This window comes from Filicampus tigris, chromosome 11 (genome assembly GCF_054856515.1).
Source record: "Filicampus tigris isolate MCC_2025a chromosome 11, RoL_Ftig_1.0, whole genome shotgun sequence".
NCBI lineage: Eukaryota > Metazoa > Chordata > Actinopteri > Syngnathiformes > Syngnathidae > Filicampus > Filicampus tigris.
The window spans coordinates 17,556,133-17,580,584 of NC_141227.1; the positions used below are offsets into that span (position 1 = coordinate 17,556,133).

At 43.0% G+C, this 24,452-nt stretch overlaps 1 protein-coding gene across 1 annotated transcript in view; it reads left to right on the plus strand.

Annotated features, from left to right (window-relative positions):
* Positions 1-24,452, plus strand: part of meis1b (Meis homeobox 1 b) — a 95,692-nt gene that overhangs the window by 25,667 nt on the left and 45,573 nt on the right. The window contains exon 8 of the mRNA XM_086044689.1: positions 22,387-22,532. Coding sequence (XP_085900815.1) covers positions 22,387-22,532 — 146 coding nt within the window. The remainder of the gene's footprint in view (positions 1-22,386; positions 22,533-24,452) is intronic.

Genomic DNA, 24,452 nt, shown 5'->3' on the forward strand with positions numbered 1-24,452 from the left:
AAACCACCAAATATTCTTTCTGTTATTGATACATTTGTTGTTGTAAGCATTAAGTAACCTAGAAATCAAGTTATTATCTATATTTTCTGTTAAGCAAACCGATTTAAACGGTTATCGGAATTTCATTCCGCCAAATATCGGAATCTGCATGGGCCTCAAGGAATCCATATCGGTAAGCAGTGCAGCCTCACATAGGATCATCCCATTCCCTCCATCAAAATTCGCCGGCTTTGGCCTCTCATCGATCCGACAGGGCTATTTTGGATCCATACCCTCTGACCTCCGCCAAGGTCGGTCGTGGCCAGATCGAGCTCGTCCAATGACTCGGCTCGGTTGACATGGCCTCTTCAAAGCGGCCAATTAATGGGTGCCGTTGTCCAGCGGACTGGAAGAGAGAACTGAGTGTGTCTCTCTCTCTCTCCCTCTCCCCGTGGGCCTCGCTCGCTCGCTTGCTCGCTTTCTCTCCTTTGGAATCAAAGCGTGTGGAATTAGCTCCATTTTAACAGGCCATCAGTGTCGAAAGAACACAGGATAGGTCTTGGTTGGCCGGCACTCAACCGTAGCTTTGCTGGACTCCCATGCTTCCAATGCAAACACCGCTTGCACTTCTGGAATTAACAGTAGATTTTCAGACAAAAAATAAGCTATTAGAAAGTCTAAATTTGCCTTGGCCAGTGCATCATTACCTCCCTCAAGGAAGTTATGTGATCACGAAACAATTGATCCCAAAGGAAACAATGTACATAATGTAAAATAATCTGTTATAGAGAAGACTATACAGGAAATACAGTATATATCGCCACTGTCCTGTTAAAAACACTTATATCCGATTTCGCAATTTTTCAAAAATGTTCACGTTAATGCGATGTCTGCAATGCGGAAACACCATCCACGTAAAAAGAAGGAAATTGAAAAAAAATGAACATAAGTGTTTTACACAGCACAGCGACGATATACAAATATACAGAAACCCGTACGGGTCATTTGTTTTTTTTAAGTCACATTTGATCATTCTCAACTGTCATATACAAAGAAGATGATGTTTAAAAAAATGAAAATAACTTAATGTTAGTTTATACAGGCTAGTTTATATCTACTCCAGTTTACCTTCACTCCACTTCACTTTAGAGTCGTTAACTTAGCTTAACTACTCAACCAAAAACTTTGCAAAATTCTACCAAACAAGAGTATAAGTAAGTATAAAGTAAGAACTATAATTCAACAAACCAGATTACAAAAATAATACAAGCAACTCGGAGGCTTTATCACTTGAACTTTTCATGTTACGTGAGACATCCTACTTCTTGAATGTTAAAATGACAAAATGCGGACACATGAGGCATGTTCTCTGTATGCCAATTTGCGATTGTTTGGCCAGGGTGGAGGCCACCGTAATGCTTACAGACGTATTTGTGTTTTTATATATTTGCCTCTTTGGTGTCCAGTTATGTTAATAGTGTCTGTAAACGTGATTAGATAAAGGTGAAAGAAGCCGTAAAAGCCTTATCATGCTGTTTGCGGCAGCATAAGCAATTTTGAGGAAGCTGCTGGCAGCTAGTAGCGTTTGTATGGAATTTAGTGCATGGCAAACTCAGTTTAAGAGCTCACATGGGCAAGAAAACCACTTTACAACTTCTCTGTCAACGCTGGAAAACGATAAACACTATTAAATATTTTATATCGCGAGCAGGGCGATAAGGCGAGCCACTATGCGGGAATGTGGGAATGAGTAGCAAGTGGGCAATATGTGCACAGGGTGTACCTAATGATTTGTCCAGCGTGCGTGCGTGTGTGGAAGTGAAGCAGCTCTGTGATGACTTTTCACATGACGGCACGGTTGTAAAAGTGAGGCGGAAAAAAAAAAAAAAAGAGGAAGCAGGGGTCAGGTTCTCACATGGAGGCTTTGGCTTTAGGACGAGCGGCCAGGAGGAACATGAAAGAAGCGACGGAGGCGCGTCCTGCTTTCCTCATTGGCCGGGACGGCCGGCAAACGTGACGGACAATCGGACGCGCATGTTCATGCTGTTTGCATCAGAAGCGCTGGAATATGCCAACTTTGAATTTATCCAGCCTCCCCATTGCGCATTCGCTATGGCTGAGTCAGCCAATGATTAGAAACAGCTGCCGGTAGGATAAAGTGCAGTCGGACATTACGCGGAATTACAACCACGATGACGCTAATAATAATAATGACCAGAATTATTACATGAATACCCCGTTGACCGAGCGTATCACAACTAAGTGTTTTTTAATGCATTCATTCTTAATATTTTTTTTTAAATGCGTTTTTTTTTTTTGTGGGGGGGGGGTGAATACAAATCTACTTCAGCGAGGCGGTGCTAGAGGATGGGGGGCGTGGGGGTCGGGGTCCCTCGGTATAAAGCGTATCTTTAGCTCCTATGTTGTAATTGTGGGCCCGCTAACGATGTACGCGCATTCTCGCTCGTTTGTTTACGGGAAGCACTCTTCTTTAATTTGAGAGCGCCGAGCGTATATCTAATTGCTGGTGTTTTGCTGAAAGATACTATTTACACACGGCAGAGTTCAACACGCAGCAAAAATGGCAGAATGGGACATTTTCCAAAAGTGTCGCGCAAGAACTCAATTCTTTTATTTCGTTTTTCGGTCGACGCGGCTCCATAATTAGCGTGCTTCTTTAGCCAAATGACTGAGTGTGAATCCTTTGATTGTGTAAATATAGATCTATAAGACAGTTCAAATGCGGTACCATGTACAAGTGAAAAGGTTAAAGTGGAGCTTCCACCCGTGGGAAGTTAACAGAGTCATAATAATTTTGGATTTTCAGTTATCGTTAGTTTTTATTTTGTTTTGACTGTTTTTACATTTGGTTAGTTTGAATTCGTTTTTTAAAGCAGGTTTGATAGTTTTTATTTTGTAGAAAGTGCTTGGTTTTTATTATTTAGTTGTTGTTTATTTTATATATGGATTGTGTGTTGGTGCAAGCGTAATTTTTATTAGTTTTTTTGTTGTTTTTTTAAAAATATGAATTGTGTGTTGGGTGCAGGCTTAAAAAATGTTGAAAAAAGTGTGCAATGTAGATTGCACAGCAATACTGAAATACATTTAAAATGAACCCTGAAACTTCATGTATGTTATTAATAGACAATGACAAAACCGAACGACATTTCCGCTATAATTTAGTTTTAGTTTCATTAGCGTAAGATGAGGTTTCAATTAGTTTTCTTTATTTAAAAGATTTTTTATGAATAAAAAGTTTAATTGATTTTTATTTTTTTAAAAATCGTTTTTTATTTTATTGCATTAACGAAAACGTTTTTTGTTTTTTTTTCAATTTTAGTTCTAGTTATTAGTTTAGTTATTTATTTTGTCCTTTGTCCTATACAGAAATAACCTTGATAAGAACATTGGAGATGAAAGTGGAAAAAAATGAAATGATAGCACATTTATGAGCACTGGTACTTCTGCGCTGTGCTTGCTTCATGCTGTTTATGAGTAAAATATGTACATGCAGTGTTTTTATGTGGAAAAAGCAAAAGTCGTATGAGTGCGCTGTGTTAGACTGTAGCGTACTTTACTCCACACCTGGAACCTCGCAGAGTAACAATAAGGAAATAAGCGTGGACTTAATGCTAATGTTTCTTTTTCAGTATTGGCATCGAGGTACTTTATGCAGGTTTAGTAATCCAAGTCGTCATACTGCAGAGCCCACCCAAAGGTTCCTGGACCCCTCAAAACAGTCCAGTTGACCAAAAATAATGAAATAATTTCATCCACCACACTTTTGTCCACATTTGCACTGAATGCCTCTTAACCCACACACACTTGCGCAAATGTTTATTTAGCCGTTTGATGCAAAGATTAGCGCCATCATCGTCCTACGCGCTTAAGCCAGCCTCCCATGTCGAGGAAATCCAGGATTTCCTGACACGCTGGGGGTCTCGGATGGCAAAATTGTGACATTTGCGAGACATCCCCGCGCCTCCTGATGACCAGTCGGTCGTGTCCTGGTAAAAGATGGTGAAGAAGCAGGAAGTGTCAGTGCCAGCTGGTTTTCTTCTTCTTCTGTTGTTGTTGCTGTTTATTATTAGGCCCGTCACAGTGGTCTGGCTTAGAGCTACAAACAGCAAAGTGCTAATTTTAGCCTCCAAAGAGGATGATGAGGATAAATAGCCTGCTGCCTACCACTGTGCCATATGCTCCTCTCGCCATTATATTGTCTCACAGATATTTGCATCGCCTCCCCAGCCCCAACACCACCCCACTCACTCCTATTGTACTCGACTATTGAATAAGATATCATATACGTGCGGTATAGAGCTTTTCAACCACAGGAGCTAGCTCAGAACTTTTAGATGACAATTGTGTGTTGGGCTTATATGATCTAATGTCTAAATTTAGTTCTGTGGTCTTTTCCCAGGGTCAAAAGAACACATTGTTATTGGCTGGTAAATTTGAGGGAGCCAAGAGCCTTTGGTGCTTCAGGAACAAATGAAGGTTTTGAGAAATTTAGGTGGACATATGGCTATAAAGGAAATACACTTTTCAGTTGATCTGTACTTAGGCCTCAAATTCCAGGGAATTACTTGGTAACTGTAATCTTTGGAATTGAAAGGTTCCAAGTTACGGAACCCACCCGCAAAACGTTCCTTCACTTACCTTTCTTGCAGCGTCCTCTTTTGGCATTCATAAGTTAGCATAAAACTGAACTTATACTGAGGAGCTCCTGCTGTCCAAACTAGGCATGGGCTGGTTACCGGTTTTAAGATCTATCGCGGTTTTAAGTCACAAGGAGTGGCATGTGACTTCAGCTTCACGAGAACGCCAGTCACCACTCTTGGACAAATTCTATATTGCTATAACGCTGTCTTGAAATAAATGTTTTGTAACCAAAGTCTTCCGTTTTGTCTACAATTGCTGAAATAAATATTATAGACTTGCTTCCAAAGTGAATAATGTGACCGTAAGTTCTAGGAACTTTTTGGCTTTCAGTCAGATCAGTTCAACGGAGAAAATACCACCCCGAAGGTTACCTGGACCTATTGAAAGTTCTTGCACTACTAGCAGGGGCTTCCAAATTGCCCCCCTGAACTAAATTTACACAATAGTCTCCACGGTCCAAATACACAATGGTCCTTGGAAAATTCCTATCAGTTCTGGTGAAAATGCTTTCTATGATGCGCCTAAACAAAAAAGTGGGTTCATCTGTGGCTCAAAGTGGAATTTTCCAAAAGTGGCGATGGTAGCGTAGCGCCATTCCCTTTTCATCCGCTATCGCTTCCAGCTGCAAGGTAACATTCCCGCCCCCCCCCCCCCCCCCCCCGCGCTCCCTCCTCATCTGTAATCTCCCGCAACTTACTTGATATTCCCACTTGTAAATGTGAGCCTGCAGTGGAATAGAGATGAGCACTCTCTCTCTTTCTCTCTCTCGCCCTCTCTCTCTCTGCATTATTCTCTCACATGCTCGCCCTCAAATTGAAATAATTCAATTTATGGACACAGTTCCAGACCTCCCCGGCTAAGACCATTATGCACGGAAAGCCCCCACCCCGCCCCCCCACCCACCCTACTACCCCTCAGCCCCTCCCCTCTTTTCCCAACAAAAGAACGGGAGAATTTACCAGCGGGCTCTCCAAAACGACACCCACGCAAAGCCAATTTCATGCCAGCCCAGAAGACCCGCGAGAGGCGCCATTTTAGCCCCCCCCCCGTTTCCCCGCAGGATTGTTTTTATCATCCGATGTGGGTCGATAGCGCTTTAAATTTATTCTTATGGATTATTTTATCACCTCGCTCTCGCCACATAGCGAGGGTTCCTGCTATGATGTCGCCGGTTTGATCCCTTCAATAATCACTTGATGTTTTCGACTCACTCAAGACAAACCTGACACTTAAAAGGTGGAAAGATGCCGCCTGCTCTCGTGGGAATTTAGTAGGATTTTCTGCCAAAAGGGTACACATGTGATTTTTCTTTTCCTCCCCAAAATGGAGGCCTTAATTGGCCTTAAAAAATATTCTCAAGCCTTAAACCTGCCATTCGGGCGTCTGTTGGATGAAACGATGCTTAATTAATACAATTTGCCTACATGAATGTCAAGTTGTAAAGACATTTTGTGATTTAACATTGACCCATAATCGCCCATTGATAGTGGTCACGTTTAATGAAGAAGAAATAAATTTGATCAAAAGTGGCCTTAAACAGTCATAAATTGAGTTTCTTTGAACCCGAAAGAAAATACGTCCAACGGTATATGCCCAAAAATTGTTTAAAAATATTGTTATTTTTAAGAGTAGACCCATTTTTGCCCTTCTACCTGTAAATTGAATAAAAATGTTAAATGGAAAATTCATTACAACTCATTAATTGCAAAAATGAATTTCATTTGATCGCAAAGGCATTTTGTAATATTAAAAAGTCGATTTTTTTTTTTTTGGACTGGTTTGCATTTGAAAATTGTTGTCGTTATAATGGACATATTTTAAAAAGTGCAGTAGACCCCCATATAACTTGCGGTTCGACACCCACGGATTTGCATATTCAGGTTTTTAATTAATTATATATATATATATATATATTGTTTTTTTATATATATATATTGGGGTTTTTTTTACATATTGCATATTGAATTTTTATCAGTGTTTATTTGAAGAATTAGTCGTCTTAAATGTTTGTTTTTTTTCTTTCAGTTTTCAGTACGATTTCCTACCAAAGTGTCATTTTGAAAGAGGTACCCCGGGATGCGTGGCGCTAATGGCGAGTATGTGTGCGTGTCATCAGGGCCAAAGCTTGACCCAAGGTTGACCCTCAGCAAACACCCTCACCCTCTTCACCTTCCATTACCTCCCCTAAGGCCTGATCCCCTCCTCTTGTGCTCCCTTTGACATGGATAGCAGCTTTCGGGCTTTAAGTGGGAGATAAAGACCTGGGTGAGTTGCGTGTTTAGAGGAAAGCCAGGGCCAGATAACAAATACCTATAGGTAAACACACAGGAGAGGGGTAGTGGTGGGGGTGGGGGTGTCTTGGGGGTCTTGTTTTGTTTGTGTGTTTGCAAAGCAACACGAGGCAGGCCACTTGTGGCTTGTGGTACACACATTAGGACGTAACCCGATCATGCGCTTCTGCTGCGAGTCAGTGAAACTCAAAGAGATAAGAGATGCTTACCTGAGATAACCTCCTGACACACACACACACACACACACACACGACACACACGCACGTGCAGGGGTCATACTATTACAGGAAGTCACCCCGCCGCCTCCAGGAAGTGGCTCCACAGAGCAATTCGGGGGGTCATATCACTCGGTCCACATGCAGGAAGTTGGTCCGTAAAAAGGCAGCTAGCTTCCTATTCCTCGATGAGGCCGCCTCTGAACGAGGAGACTTGGTAGGAAAAAGTACTATCGTCACGCTACCAGGGACTTCCTTTGGCTCCACAACTAGTTTTCGATAATAACGGTCTTTACAAAGTTCCTAGGTCCGGAGCAAAGCTCCTGTGGATCATATGCTGCCTCAAGTTTTTTTTTTTTTTTTTGTTAGTTCTTGTAGTTCCTGGAACTAAAAAAAACTTACCCCAAAGTTTCCTAGATCTCTTGAGAGCACTACCCCCAAAGCAAGATCTTCTTTTGACCCTTGGACCAAATTTAGGCAATAGTTCCAAAATCAATGGTCCTCCAAAATTTCCGAGTTCCTTTGTAGAAATGCCCGCTAAGGGTCTTGAAAGTTTTGTTTGTCGGGGCTTGGAGCTCTTGGAATGAAAATGCCTCAATCAGATTTGTCAAGAGCTGCGAGTTCAACTGAAAGGTTCCAATAACTCTCAGAGGCACTACACTCACAATAGTACTCATGGTCTGACTCCAAACATACAATAGTCATCTTTAGCTTCCTGGTTCCTTTTGTTCAGATGCAACCTTAAGTTCTTGGAACTTGTAGTTTTTAGCACTTAAAAGGCTCCAATTAGATTGGCTCAGTGCTGTAAACTCCTTTCCAAAGGCTCTTGGACCTCTCAGAAGTTAAATGCCACCTCAGGTTCTGAAAACGTTTCATTCTTGGCAGTTAAAGTCTCCAATCAGATCTTTTAAACCCTACAAAGGCTGCCCCAAAGGTTCCCGGACCTCTCAGAAGCACTTGCCGGGTTTTATTCCAATCCTGTTAAATTACCCCCAACACTAAATTTAGACACTTGTACTGTGGTTCAAACAAACAATAGTCCTCCCAAAAGTTTCTCTTTGTGACTCCTCAGCGTCGTTTGCTGCCCACACGGGGGTCATATCACTCGGTCCACACGCAGGAAGTGCGCCCGTAAAAGCCCCGCTCACTTCCTGTTCCTCGACAAGTCCTTATCTGGGGCACATGGGGAGACTTGATAGGACTGCAGATCCCCCACCAGCCTCGCGCCGCATCCTGCACCCGACAAGGACGTGCTGACAGCCAGGAGGAAGTTGAAACGTTAGATTTAATCCACGCAGCGCGGCCCAAATGTAAATGAAACGACAAGATGCGAGTCAGTTTAGCAGGTCCGACCTGTTTGTCGGTCCCGCTTCCCACACTCAGCCCTCCTATCAACACGTACTCATAATAACTGGCTCCTGGTACCATCGAAATAACCAGAACGACCAGAAATAATCCCCAAAAGTCCATGGCGTGAACCGGCACGGCGCAATGTAAGAGTCGTGATGAATGCGATGACTCCTATCGTCAGGCGCCTTGACCAGCAGACACAAACTACAAATAACCGGAAGCGTACAAAACAGGAAGGGCAAATCTTAGCCCAGTTTGGCACGGTTCGAAAGATGCGGTGTAAGATTTATTGATGAAATGAGCCTTCTCACGTTAAACTCTCTTACCCTCACAATTGTTCGGCTGCCTCTTCGATGGCTTTTGACACCTCCGAGCTTCCCGAGCAAAGAGCGGTAGATGGAGAGAGAAGGAGTCAAATGGAAAAGTGCGGGGGGAGGGGGGCGGTTAGGGGGCGCGGTAGGGGGTGGGCGGCCATACAAAAGCCGAGAGCACTTAGCTGCACAATGGCACGGCGGCGGGCCTTTTTCCAAAAGTCAGCTGACAAAGTCCTTGAATGCGGACGTGGGACAAAGATGGAGACCCTTCGGGCTCAACTAAAATAAAGGGGGAAAACCATCCCGTTCTTTCCCCGATTCGATTTAGTCAAGCGGGCGCTAGAAAAAGACAAGAAAATGAATCACATGTGTCTCAAAGGGTCAAGTGCAAAGACTTCCACGCTGCCCGGAATTAAGCCTGGAAATTTAGGGGGGTCGATTGGCAAACGCAGCCCGGGAAAGTTGTCCTATCACGAGTGATAAAGAGGGATTTTAGCCCCCCTGCTCACCTATCAGATAGATAATAGCAGTTTAGGCTCATAATATTATTTCGAGTCAGTCTGTTTATGTCTGTTTTGCAATTCAGGGACAAGTATTGCTCCCCTGTCAATCGGTGGAATTCCTTGACCATGAAACAAGGCTTGTGAGTGCCTTGGACATTTCTTTTTTTACTTTTAATTCCTAGTGGTTCAGAAATGGAGTACTTTGGAGTCAGCCAGCCGTACCTCAAACCTTCCCAATTCAGAATGCTGGTGCTCGCCTCTCAACTTGAAAACGTAAGAGGGAGCACATACTGACGCTACTATTTTGGCCTCCGGAGAGTTCCTTTTAAGATTGTGCTAGTTATTTTGAAATTTCGAAATGCTCTTGTATCGCCAGACGTCGCTGAGCTAGCACGACGCTCCTGCTTGGCGCCTCAAGTCAGCTGACCAGCTGCTCCTGGTGGTAGCAGAAATCAGAGGGCTCTTTAGTGCCTTGGAATTTTATCATATCATGGAGAGAGAAGCCATCACAGCATACAGTATGACCTGACATTGAGTGCATGCGTGTGCCAATCCGTAACACGGACTTTTGACTGTGTATTATTTGTAATTGTTCTGTTTATTGCTATTATATGAGGTGGTGGTCAACATGAATAAGAAGTAAAATTCACATTCATTATATTACTTTTTTAGTATTCTGTCTTTCTGTTTATTTCTATTTGTGAAAGGTGGCTGTTTTTATAAATAACCAGTGAGGGGTGTGGTCACATTCATTGTACTGTAGTACATTGCGCCTGCTGTGGACTTTTCATTTGTCCAGTTCTTCTGTTTATTTCTATTTTGCACGGTGGCCGCTATCACAGTAACACAAAGGCAAGAGCGGGTTTAAAAAAAAAAAAAAATCAATACAGTAGCTACACGGCAAAAAGTGCTCGACATGAAATTGTGAACTCATCACCAGACAATTCCATCTTAGCTTGTACCATTGGCCCCTTTCTCCCGGAAGTGGGAATAAAAGCCGGTGACTGTGTTTACGTGTGTAGCGGTGTGTATATTTTCGTGTGTGTCATAGGTTTAATGTCGTGTCGCTGGCCGGCGCTCGGGGCCGTTTTGCGGCGTGTCAAGGCAGGCCCCTGGTGATGACCCTTTACGGTGGGGGGGGGGCGAATGGCACCGAGAGAGCAGTCACATTTACGCTGACATTTTTTGCCGTCACCTATGGCGATGTCAACAGGAGCCCGCTCACATCCTTCCCCCCTCGTACACACACGCATACACGCAGACCCGCATCGAGACACACACCCATTTCATTGTCACAGACATAAGACGAGCATACATTTGGTGCTGTTTTAATCTAAATTCCTTGATGGTCATTATGTCGTCACAATATACCGAAATAGTGATGACCTACATTCAGTGATATAACACACACACACACACACACACACACACACACACACACACACATCAGCTGACCTTTTGCTACAAGCGTAAAAGCATTCCACTGTCTCCCTTTCATTGTGTGTAGTATGTCTACTTAAGGGCTGCACTTCATGTAAAAGGGACTACTTTTTTGCAGGGTGTCTGAGTGAAATAAACGACGGAATCGCCACATTATCGTCTTTAGTTACTAATTACGTCGATTACGAATCACAGAGAAGAGTGTTTTAAAGTTTAAGGCATTGTTTGATTAGAAATGCCATTATGACCTTTGATTTTTTTTTCCTGGCATTTTATGTTACTAGTAACTAGGGGTGCTCCAATTGATCGGCCACCGATTGTGATCAACCGTTTCACGTGAAAAAGTACGTGATCGGCGTATGTCGATCAGTTTCTTTCATTTTCCGATCAAAGCGATTGCCTGCAGCCAACTAGAGATCAGCCTGTGTGCAGTGTAGTGTCCCCTCACCCTTTCCTTAACACTACGCAAACGGAATTTTAATGTTTGTCTGTCAATTTGATCAAATCATGTCCTATTTTTTGTACAGCGGTACCTCTACTTACGGAATTAATTGGTTCTTGAAGAAATTTCTTACGTAGAAAATTTTGTAAGTAGAGACATGTTTTCCATGTAAATGCCCTAATCCGTTCCAAGCCCCCCAATATTCAGACGTAAATGTTTTATAAAGCATAAAAATGCATCAAAACATGTAACAAATACATGGTACAATTAGATTATTGCACAATAAATGAGAGTTGGGCATAATAAAACAAAGAATAGAGTAAAGAATACAAATGATGGTCGTTTACCTTTTAATTGCTGTCCTCATCGCTTTTTGTCCTCTTTGGTTCATGTTCCCTCTCACAAGTGGTTTTTGCCTGGCGTTTTGTAAAGAACTGATTTAATAACGTGGCGACTGTCGATACATTACGGTCATATTCTTTTCCGAGATCAACCAAGCGCATCCCATCTTCATACTTTTCTATTATCTCTTGCTTTGTTTGTATGGACCAAAAAAAAAACCATTTTCTCCCTTTGTTTCTTTTCTTCGTTTCTAATTCACGTAAAACGATCGGAACACGTTATGGCCCGAGGGGCGAATGACGAGGACGCTGCATAGACATATCTATCACATATATATCTATCAACCTGTCTATCTACACACATAGACACATACGGTAGAGATCCCTCTTAGCCAATGGGATGCTAGGAAGATGCTAGGTAATAGCCAATGGCAGAGCAGCTATGAGTATGTTGCGTTCAGGAAACTCTGGAGCTGCGAGTAGCAGCCCATACTTTTACCTTTCGTATCCTGAAATTTCTTTCGTAACAAGAGGCAATATTTTCCTGTTGATGCGTTTCGTAACTTGAAAAATTCGTATGAAGAGACGTTCGTAAGTAGAGGTGCCACTGTATTATAAAGGGATGAATATCATGTTCTGTTTCTTGTATTATAAGGGGATGGACATTCGGATAGAATTGGTCAATTAATCCAAAAAAAACAGACGGATTAATCGATTATTAAAATAATCGTTAGTGAGCAGCTCTACAATTGAAAAATGTCCAGATAATCCATGCGATCCGTATCTGAATCGGTATCTGCCGATCTCACTCACGGATAATCGGAATCGGCAGCATAAAACCATGATCAGAACATCCTTTGTTATAACTGTATTGCAAAATGGATTACATTCGTTCTTTTCACCTTAAAATCTTACACAAATTTCCCATCATGAGCAAATGGATGAACGACAATTTTAAGGGAACAAAAGTAATGTGCTCATGGAAAAGAAAGACAAACAGGCGAGCGCCTCCATCAAATGTGTGTAAAATGATTGTCTCATTAAAAACTAGCGCCAAAGGTTCACTTTTAAGCACAACAACATGCCTCATATGTGACTCAGCAGCAAAGTGAACTTGACCCGATTGCACTTTTTTGTCGTGACTCTTTTTTTTGTTTGTTTTTATGTTCCGCTAAGTGAAATCTACCCTGGCAGAGGGATGCGATCTGACTGCATTGCGATCCCAAAATAGTGGTGTGGCTCTCTGGCGCGGGCAGGAAGGGGAAAGTCTAGACGAGTCGCACCGCGCCGGCGTCTTGTTTTGTCCACAGCTCATGTCATTATGCGCCCGATGCTGCGCAGTCAGTGGGCATTTCTCTCGCCTCTCCTCCGTCCGCCGATTGGAGAAAGAAGAAAAAAAAAAAAAAAAAAAGAAAGAAAAAAAAAGCTTTGGTGACAGAGAGTGTTTTGTGTCTAAGTGTATGTTGTTTGGAATACTTTTAGTCGCCCTTTTTGGAACTCCGTCCCGTGGAACATCCCGTGAAGAAAAAAAAAAAAAAGCCACGGGCCTCTGTTTTTTGGCGCCGTAATAGGAGAGATGCTTTTGAAAGTGTACCCCCGCTTTGGAATCTCCCAGGAATTCCAGCATGTTCAGAATATTTGGGAGATGGGAGGCTCCCCCTGTTACCCCTCCACCCTTCACCCCGCCCCCCTCCCCACCCCCGCTTTAGAGCTTATGAATGGCCCGAATACAATAAGCGCCACTTTTTTTCTACCCCGCTGCCCGCCCCCTTTTTCTTGTGAGCCCTGCATAACCCAGTGAGGATTGCTGGGAATGCGCTATTTGTCCATGGAGAAGTTTTTTTTTGTTTGTTTGTTGTTTCTGTTCACATTGCGTTTATAAATGTGACTTCAAATCACCCCTCACTTCGGCTCGTGGACCTAAATCCGGTAAAGGATGGATTTTGCTTAACATAACCTCAACTTGAAATATTTCATTGAAATTAATGCAACGATAGCGCTATCTTCCATGGACATTATCTTCAATGGATGTTGATTTGAGCAACGTCAACATGAGATCTTGTAATACTGTTGTGTGTCCTGTCCCTAAAATGGAAAGGAATTACTGCATTCTGATTAATTTTGCATTTGTGGAATATAAGTTAAGCAGCAAAATGCACTCGTTTTTAGCCATCTCTTGGGACGGCCATTTTGTCTTCTGTCGACTGAAAATGACATCACAACTGCTCACAACGACCAATCGGAGCTGACCTGTTTTCTGAATCTGAGCTGTGATTGGTGTGATGTCATTTTCAGTTGACAGAAGACAAAATGGCCGCCCCCAGAGATAGCTAAAAACGAGTGGATTAACTCTGATTCCACAAACGCAATATTGATCAGAATGCCTTGTTCCAACTCGTGGGCTTGCATAGAACATATTTGTGACAAAAAATGCTTGCGTTGGCCTCCCCTTTAAGTTTGCAAATAAAGCTCTTTGGACACCCACCATATGATGCAGATACACTGATATATACAGTAAGTGCACTCCATTTACCATTTTAATCAAGTTGGATTTTTCATCTTTCGGACTGACGTTTGTTTTGTTTGTTTTCTGAGAGGCGCTAGATGTGAATCGATTCGAACGCCACTCGCTGACGTTACACGAATGGCAAGTAGAGACTTTTTGGCGCGAGTCTGAGCTCTAGTATTCTGATTTGAAGTTATATTTTTTGCAGATGTTATCTCCCACGAAAGACGATTTGATTTTGTTCACTTCAGCGTGGTCCTAGATCACTTAAAGGATAAGAAGTTTGCAATACTGTTGGATCGCAAAAGATTAGATAATAGGTCATTTGCTCTATCCACGTCAACAGGACTTTGTCAATTTCAACTTGTGGTTCTTAATCAGATAAAGAATGGTTATTTTGCAATACAATCTCCATTTGCACTGAACGTTTTCAATGTGAGGCAAATATGAACAGTTGGATGGCTATTTTTGATGTCCATTTTCCATCGATATCAGATTTCAGCAGGCTTCAACAAACAATCCTAATTCCAGCGAAGGATAGATGTTTTGCCATGCGACAACAATCTACACGGTTTGATGGGAAGTGATATGTAGAAACCTAACGGCGAGCTATTTTGTAGTGCGGTATGAAGTGTTTAACCGGACATGATCTCCCATTGATGTTACTGTTCTGTTCCATCAACGTCGGCAGGATTTCAACACCGGGTTGTCCGACCGATCTTTTCCAGATTTGATGGCGCGCCGTTGCCAAGAAAAAGACGCACATGAGCGAAAAGCAAATCCGAGCCGGTTGTGATTTTCCCCGCTGCGTGAATGTTGCCTCTGTGAGCAACACCTGGATTTCTGCTGCGTTTCTCACCTGCTACTACACAAGAGCTCAGCACGTATCCCGCGTGGAACACGATAGCCCCCCCCGGCCTCGGGGTCTCGCCCGGTCTGGCCCGCCCGCCGTCATGCGAGACGCTCTGCTCGCGAAACTCCAAAAAGAGCCGGCCGGGGCCCACGGGAGACGAGCTCGGCGGAGGTCACTCGACAACGCAGAAATGAGCCTGCACGTGACATCACCTCAAAGCACTTCTTCTCCCTCTCAAATCCAACTCGCGCCCCATAAAACCTCACACAAACAACTCCCGAAAAGCGCTTAGCCATCTGTAAACGATCCGCGTGCTCATGACATCTGGCACAAAGCTAATATTCGTCACCCTATGTGCTCTTGGCACTTGCGCGGAAACAAATGGGTATATTAGAAAGCTTAAATGTCATAATTCTCCCACGTGGCGCCGGAAGCAAGACGGCGCACTTTCACACATGACCGAGTGGCAGAAATTGGCGGCCGTTCATTTTTCCAGGCCGCGGAAAAACGTCCGACACCTCCGACGTGGCGCGGCCCGAGCGATGGCTCGTAATCAGATCATATCAGATTAGCCTAGATAGCGCCCCATAATGTCAGCGTTCGCCTTGAGATGTAACACAAAAGAGATGAAGCGTCATTAGCTGTCTTGATAGCGCTGTTTTTGTTGATGGCTCCTCTTATGTACACAGATGGAAGACTAACTTTGAACACACTCTTTGTGTGTGTGTTTTTTTGTTTTTTTTTAAAATTGTGGTGAAATAGTGTGTTTCGGTAAGATATATATGAAATCTAGTAGGCATGAGTGTTTATTTGCAACAAGTTAAATAAGAAATGTGTACATTAGACTTTTTTATTCACATTTTAGCCCCTAATGTCAATGGTGGCTTGAAGTGGAAGTCGACCCAAACATATTTTTTTTCCAGAATATGTTCTGTGCAGGCCCACTAGTTCAGACAAGGCATTCTGATGAATATTGCGTTTGTGGAATATGAGTAAAGCAGCAAAATGCACCTGCTTTTAGCCATATCAGGGGGCGGCCGTTTTTGTCACTTCTGTCGACTGAAAATGACATCACAGATGCTCAGGGCTCAGATAACGGATCAATTATGGCTCGTTTTCAGAAAACAGGTCAGCCGTGATTGTTCGTTACCTGAGCCCTGAGCATCTGTGATGTCATCTTCAGTTGACAGAAGTGACAAAATGGCTGCCCCCAGAGATGGCTAAAAACGGGCGGATTAACTCTAGATTTTTGATGATCCAAAAACGTTGCATAGGAATAAAAATCCCAATGAACATTGTTTGATTTTCATTAAAGCCATCGCACACAACTTGTTCCGAATATGCAAAATTATGGATGTCGATTGTATAGTTTTATACTTACTAAACTACACAAAGTAAACTATGATATTTTTTCCTCTCCACACTCCTTCCCCCGATTAAAAACGTTGACGTGGAATGAAGTGGGAATTAAAAAACGAAGAATAAAATCTACCCGGGCTGAATCAGCATGGAAGGGGCTAATGCTAACGATGCTAGTGGAAGCGCTTGGCCCAACGTGGCCAAGGCTAACCTACTTTTTACGTCATTATCTGTTTGCTCCCAGTGAGTGTGTGTGTATGTGTGTGTATGTGTGTATATATATATATATATATATATATATATATATATATAATAAAAATGTATGTGTGTGTGTGTGTGTGTGTGTGTGTACTCAGCGTGTGAGGCGACTGATAAAATATTCTTTCCCTTGGTTGGCCCCGGGGCATTTCAATTGCCCCTGGCTCCTTCCAGTCACTGGCCTGCTCCTTAATTGCCACACACACACACAACCGCCGTGCTTGGAAACACACATGCATAAAGAAAAGGCCGCACGCACACAGACCGATGCACATCTATGCATGCATGCATGCATGTTGCTCACACACACACACACACACACACACACGACTACGCACCCACTATCCAGACTCGCACCCCCACGGCCAAGCACCACCCTTCATTGATTCGGCCCTTCTTCAACCTCTTCCTCCTCTTCTTCCTGCTTGTTGTCATGTCTTGGATGTCTTGGGTGTGTTTGGGGCGCAAGCCCGGCCATCTTGAATGTGGTCACTTGACGCTTGATGATGTAATGATATTGCAATCTGACTAGTGTGAGGACATGCAGTAACCATCTTAGATTGTCCACTTGTGACGTCCTTAGATATTTTACAAACGCGAAACTTGTCTTCAAACCTTCGCTGGAAACCCTAACCCTGGTTTAAAACCTTAATCTGCAACCCCAACTCTGGTTTGAAACCCTAACCCTGGCTAGAGCCTTACTCTCAAATTTTAACCCTAGCTGGTAACCCTAATTTCAAACCGTAACCTTGATTTGAAACCCTAACCCTTGATTGAGATGCGAATTTGAAACCCCAACCCTTGTTTGCAACCCTACTTTCAAATTATAACCCTGTATGGAAACCCCAATTTGAAACCCTAATATTGGGTGAAACTCAAATTTGCATTAAAACCCCTACTTTCAAACCCTAATCAGTTTGAACATGAAACCCTAACTATTGCTTTAAAACCCTATCTTGAAACGCTAAATCTAGCTGAAAACCTTACTTTCAAACCCTAACCTTGCCGTAAAACCGTAACTTGAACTTGAAACCCTCCCTCTTTCCTAAAACCCCAATTTGAAACCCTATCCCCATCTTGAAAACATATTTGAAACCCTAACCATGACTTAAAAGCCTACTGTGGAGCAATAACCCATGCTTGAAACCCTCCTTTTAAACCATAACCTTTCCTTAAACCCTAATTTAAAACCCCAACCCCGGATTTAAAGGCTAATTTAAAGACCTAACCATGTCTTAGAAGCCTAATATGACACCATTAACCTGGCCTGAAACCCTACTTTCTAACCCAAACCCTAATTTAAAATCCTGTCTTGAAATTTTAACTCTGACTACTTCAAAACCCTAACCCTCCGTTAAAATCTTAAAACCCAATTTGAAACCCCAATTCTGACTAAAAAGCCTTGTTCGGAACCATAGCCATATCTTGAAACCCTACTTTCTAGCCCTAATCCTGGTTGCAAACCTTTTTATACTTTTATGACATATATATAAAATATAAACTGTACGTTTACATAAAGACCTTTTCTATTGAATCCATCTTTCATTTCTTTGTGAGGTAACACTTCCTCAGCGTGTCGAGCACCTTCCATCCCTCCTCCTCCTCCTCCAGAGGTAGCCGCCACTCTTCCCTTACCAGAAATTAGCCCCAGACCTGGCCGAGGTGATCGGTATCAAATTGCGGCGAGAATGGAAATGCCGATAAAATTGACGGCACTTCCTCCGCGGTCTGCCTGCTAGCTAACCGTAAGCATAAGCGTCACCGAAACCAAAAGCGTAAGCATAAGCATAACCGTGGTGCGCGAGGCTCGCCCCGCAGAGGAAAGTCAGGAAGAAGGCTTTGAGTTTCAACGCAAAAGCCAACTTTGTGAATATATCACGTTTATCTGAAGCACATATTTAAATCGTATTTGAAAACCTGACTTTAAAGCCTTAAGCCTGGCTTGATACCCCACTTTCAAATCCTAACCCTTGTTTGAAATCCTAACCTGAATTTGAAACCCTAATTTAAAGTGCTCAACCTAGTTTGAAACCCTAAACACGGTTTGAAGTCGTAATTTGTAATCCTAATTTAGAGACCTGACCCTGGTTTGAATCCCAAAGCTAAGGCCATGCTGCTATCTTGAAACCCAAATATGAACCTGTATGCTTTGTTTGAAATCCTAACACTGCCTTGAAAGCCTTATATGTGGTTTGAAACTCTAATTTATCCTAATTTCAAACCCTTAACCTAGTTTAAATGCCTGACAGGAAATAAACAAGAAACCCTGATATGTCTTATAACCCTAATATTAAAACTCTCTTTTGGTGGAAACCAAACACTGTCTTAAAACCCCAACTTGAAACCACCACCCTGGCTTGAAACCCTATCCTTGGTTTGGAACTGCAACCCTTGCTTAAAACCCTGCTTTGAAAACCTAACCCTGATTTCAGACCTGATGATGAAACCCTAACCCTAAAACCCTAATTTGAAACCATAACCCAAGTTGAAACCCCAAACCTATCTTTGAAACCTTACTTTCAATACCTAACCCTGGCTGAAAACCCAACGTTGAAAGCCCTATTCTTCATTTTGCTGCCAGGATTTGCTTTGATTGTTAGTTTAGATGTGAAGTGTTTGCGTGATGCAAGAGAAGGAAACAAAAACAAGGCAAGCATCTTTTAACACGTTGTTTGCTCTACTCCAGCTTCTCTACTTTCCTCCCTCCCTTGCTCGCTCAGTCGCTGGCTCACTGGCTCGCCTTAGCCAGCGAGACATTTGCTTCTGTTTTCCCAACTCGCACGGGACGAGCCCCTGGGTTTGTTATTGTAGGCTTTGCTGAACATGAGCTGGTCTTTACAGCGGATTCAGAGCATTTGCTTCCAATGAAAATCTGCTCTTGGATTACAAACGCCTCGGCTGCGCGGACGGACCCGCCCGTGTACACGCGCGCACTGTCTGAACTTCAGCGTGCTCAGGCCCCAAACAACATTTTTATTTTTAAAGAAATGTTGACAATGCAACACTTTCCATATGTCTATTTTACCCTCTGAGGACACCCTACTTTCCCACAAACAAGCCTACAAAGAGTTTTACAACAAACATACACTGTTATGATTGTCGGTATTAGCAACATGATCCCAGACCTACTGTTGCATTCTGGGAATTGTAGTTTTAGTGTGTAATTTCTATAAGAAAGTTTTTGTTTAGGTTTGGTGGTTCCTGGGTTTTTTGTTTTTTTTTTTTATATCTCTGCTCATTTTCCCTAGCACGAAAATTTAGGCAGCAATTAAATTCAATCCAAATACAAAATGGTCCACCAAAGAGCTCCTAATTCCGGGGTAATGTTCAGCATCGTAGGCTGTCTCAAAGGTTCTGGACCTCTCAAAAGTAGCCGCCTGTCCTAAATTACCCTGACAACAGACAATGGTCCTCCAAAAGTTCCTAATTCTGGATTAAAGATCCTGTGATGCGACCTAAAGTTTGAGGTAGGATTTAAATGTTCCAATCACATTTATTTAGACTTCCTGAACACTTGGCAAAGGTTCCTGGACTTCTTCAAAGTACTCGCTCTCTTTTTCAGGATCTTCGTTTGGTGCTCATAAATTACCCCAATTTTAGACAATATTTTCAAACAGGCAAAGCTCATCTAAGAGATCTTAGTCCTAGGATCTGTTCCTGTTGTTAATGTGCTACCTAAACTTTTAATTCTTGGTGCTTGTCATTCCTGGAACTGCATTTGGACAGTTCCAACTCAGTTTTGACTACCCGAAGTCCAAAAACACAGTGGGCCTTGAAACGTTCCCAGTTTCTGTGGTAGAGATTCCTCATAGGTACAAGTTTGACAAGTTACATGTACTAGAACTACATTTAGACAGTAGTTCCTACAATCCAAACACACGATGATTCACTTAAAATTTCAGTTTCGCTGGTTCCTGCTGTAAGAGTACCAGGAACCTCTTGCTTCTTGTATTTCCTGGGACTCAAAGATTCCAATTGCATATGTTCAGATGCCCAGAGCCTGCCCCCAAAGGCTGGCCAGGCTCTTCTTTTGGCCCCGATGAATTACCCCAAACCTAAATTTTAGACAAAGTTCCAAACTGGTTATGGTTATTCAAGAGTTCTGGGGTGACGTTTATGCTGTTGACATACCTAAACTTCTGTTCTCGGAATTAGTAGTTCCTGGAACTAAAGCTAGATGATTGTAACTAAATTTAGACTCTCTGCAGTCCCAACCAACAATGGTCTTGCAAAAGTTCCTAGTTCCGGTGGTTGACATGCATCCTGGGTGCAAGTTCGACAAGTTCTCCAAGTAGGAATAAATTTAGAAAATGGTTCCTGCAGTCCAAACATATGATTCACTAAAATTCTTAGCTATTGAAGTACTTTATACTTGTAGTTCCTGGAACTAGAAGGATCTAATCAGATACAGTATATTCAGAGTCCGGCCCAAAGTAACCCTCTTGCAGGGACCTCTTTTATATCTGGAAAATGTCTCTGGAACATAATTTAGTCAACAGTAGCTCACAGTGGTCCCCCAAAAACGTCCTCGTAGTCAAAACACACCTTTTGGCTCCAAGCGGTGCGTGCACACCCTCCACAGTTGTGCCGCCATCTTCCTGTGCATATTTGCATTATTAATGTTGGCACCTGTGTCTCTGGAACCTTCTTTTATCACTGCGACGTCATTAAAAAGCTCTCCATATGTGTGCATATGCATCTTGGTATTGCGGGAGCTGGCAGTACGGATCTGGGCGCGCTCGCTATCCTAATGGCGTGTATAATTCAGGTGCCCCGCAGGCGCGCTTTCAGGAATTCTTTTGCCCGAGGTAATGGGGAGCAAAGGCCCCGGGTTTTAGGCCGCTGATTATTCCGCTGATGGCGGCGGGCGTGGAAAAAAGTCATCTCCAGCCGGATTAGCGCCAACATCCCCATTAATTATCAATGTGCTCGGGGTTTAGCGAGGTGTCGCTCCCGTGCCGCTGGAAGCCGAGCGAGCTTTAGAAGTGCTTTGTGTGTAATCAATAAATAACCGCAGCCAATTCTCGCAGCGCTTTTTATTTGTATTTTTTTTTTCCCCCCGCCACGCTCGCAGCTCAGCTCGTCGCTTGTTTACCGCTGCTCGTATTTCTTTGATGAATGTCGTCTGCCTTCTCATTTTGAAAACTGATAGCAACAATTAGGCTCATATGGAGCGCTAACAGTAATTGGTTAGACCTGCATGTGTATATATAGGTACTGTATATGCGCGAATGCATCGGAAAAAAAGCCTTTGAAAGCCCCCCACCCTTCTTAAGCTGTCTACCCCCTCCGGTGAGGTGAACTGGCCTTAATATTGCGCCTTATCGAAGCCCTACAGGTTGCTGTAAGCATCCGTGACGCCATTGTTATGAAAAGCAGCTAGCTTTGTTAGCGCCGTTTTTTTCGCGCTACCTTTTATTTGGCAGTCTCCCCTTTTGTACCACCGTGTTACTGTTTTCTAGCGCGAGTCAAATGGCGGAATAACTACCTCGCACACCCCCTCCCCCCCCACCCTCCACATGCAGGATAATAAAGACTAAATCTCTCTGTCAGTTTCAATTCTGCGCGGGCCAGGATGGCTGAGTGGGGAAATGCGACCTTACAAGTCCTTTGTGCTGGGATGCGCGCTGTGTTTTGACTGTGGGGGTTATGAAAGGCAAGGATCTTTATAAAAGTATTAAAAATGAATGCGTTTGTGATGCGCTATTCACTTTGGCCTATTGTTGCGTTTGCATGCAAAGCCCGCCGCCACCCGCACGGGAATTCCTCGCTATTTCATCGCCCTTTGAGGTGCTTGACGTCAACAAATGGCGCGTCTAATCTCTCGCCTTCTTTTTTATTTATTTATTTATTTTAATTTTTTTTTTTTACAGGCGACGGTCTGGACAACAGTGTGGCCTCGCCGAGCACGGGCGACGACGACGACCCAGATAAAGAGAAGAAGCGCAACAAAAAGAGGGGCATCTTCCCCAAGGTGGCCACCAATATCATGCGGGCGTGGCTCTTCCAGCACCTAACAGTGAGTTTGGATCGAGAGAATACTCGCTGACTGGATTTTTTTTAATCCACCTTTACATTCATTCAGTCAGAACGTAGTTCTACTCCGTCTTCGGTTTCTCATTAGTTCATTCATAATTAATAGTAATTTTATTTTAGATTTAAAAAGAATTCCATTTACTCAGTCAGTTAGTATTGTTACGCTCTCTAAGACTTGGTTTTCACTTTTCTCCAAAAAATTCAAAAATGTGCCATGGGACCTTTTAAGTGATTCCTTTCACTTGGTCAACATGTGGTAATGCCTTTTCCTTAATTTGGGTTACTGTTTTGACCATATAAAAAGAACGCTTCCCGCTGAGACATTAGAAGAATTCCATTCACTCATTTGGCACATACTGCTCCTCCCTCTATGAGTGACTTTGGTTTTCTGAAAAAGTCCCGCCTTCTTGTACTGTCATTGATGTCACTGGAACTAATTCGATTTGAAGCTGCCATTTGTCTTGAATTTGAGCCAGTAATATTGTAATACAAGTCATTACTTTCAAATAACACTCGCCAGTCATATATTACATATTACATTTTGCTCCTCGGTTGCTCTCAGCATCACATTTCGTGTGAAAACACCGCTACGCCACCGCAGCCGCTTTGGTTTTTAGCACGCCAAACAACACATCAATGCTCGCCGGATCTCAGCCCCTCTCATTCTTCTTCTTCTACTGTCACGCTGCACCTCTCGCTCATAAACACACTTGTGTTGTGCGTCTGCTCCCAGCGAGGCACCCCCCCCCCGCCCCCGGCTAATAGCTTGTGGAGACGCTTTGTGGAGAGCGCTGATTAAAAACAAATATGTAATTCTTTCAAAGGAAACCTAAAATGGTGAGAAGCAGCTTGTGATTTCACTCGATGTGCTGACAAGATCACACCAGGGCACTTCCTCGCTCAGTGAAGGCTTGATGGAGTTCATCTTTACACTTGAACTCATCCAACCCGAAATGTCACGCCAACACTGCCGGCTAGCTTCATTCCCTCAGCATACGAGGCTGGATTTACACTCTACAGATCTAAATGCCCAAGAAATACCTACCGGTAACTATAGTACAGTGAACCCTGTTAATTGCGGGGGATTTGTTGCAGACCCGCCCGCAATAGGTGAACATTTGAACTATACAGAAACCATATTAAAAAAAAGATATATATCGTTTTTTCCTTCCCACACTCTTTAAACATGTTTTAAAGAAATTACCTTTAAGGTACATGCACGTATTAGTTTTATTGTTCTACCAATTAAAAGCTACAAAGTGCATAGCAACTTTGGCTTTCCTTTCCCACATGCCAGGGCATTCCAGTAACTAAGTATACTGTCAAAACTCCTAAAAAAAAACGTGTTAAAAATAACATGATACAGCGCGGATGTAAACCTTGAACAATCATGTCGTGGGCGAACTGAAAAAGTCTGTATGCCAACAATGTAACAGTAAATGATGGGGGGGGGGCGAAAAAAACAATGTTCGGAAGGGCTTGGGTCAGCAAATGTGTCTGATCAGAAGTCCGTTTTGGGCGAACAAAATTCTGGGCAGGTCTTCACACTTTGTTCTGGACATTGTAAAAGATTCGGAGCTAGGAAGGTCCAAACTCAGCATACGTGCCCCACATGAGGCCACTCTTGGGCGGAAGTCATTCTGAGTTGGCCTGGGCACTTCAGTATGGAGGCCAGAAGTTAGACAAAGGCGCCAATGACACAAATTCATTTTCCTATCAAGATTTCTGCCTTAACGTTCCAGTTTGACTCATCTGAATCCATGATTACACAGAAGTGACTATTCTCTATCGACCAATCGGCGGATAGTACAAGAGAGCCTGCAGTTTTGTGCCATCCCGCTTCAAGGAAGCAAGGCGATCTGGCAATAATCTGTGAAGGACTGCAGCAGCCTGGTTTTATCGC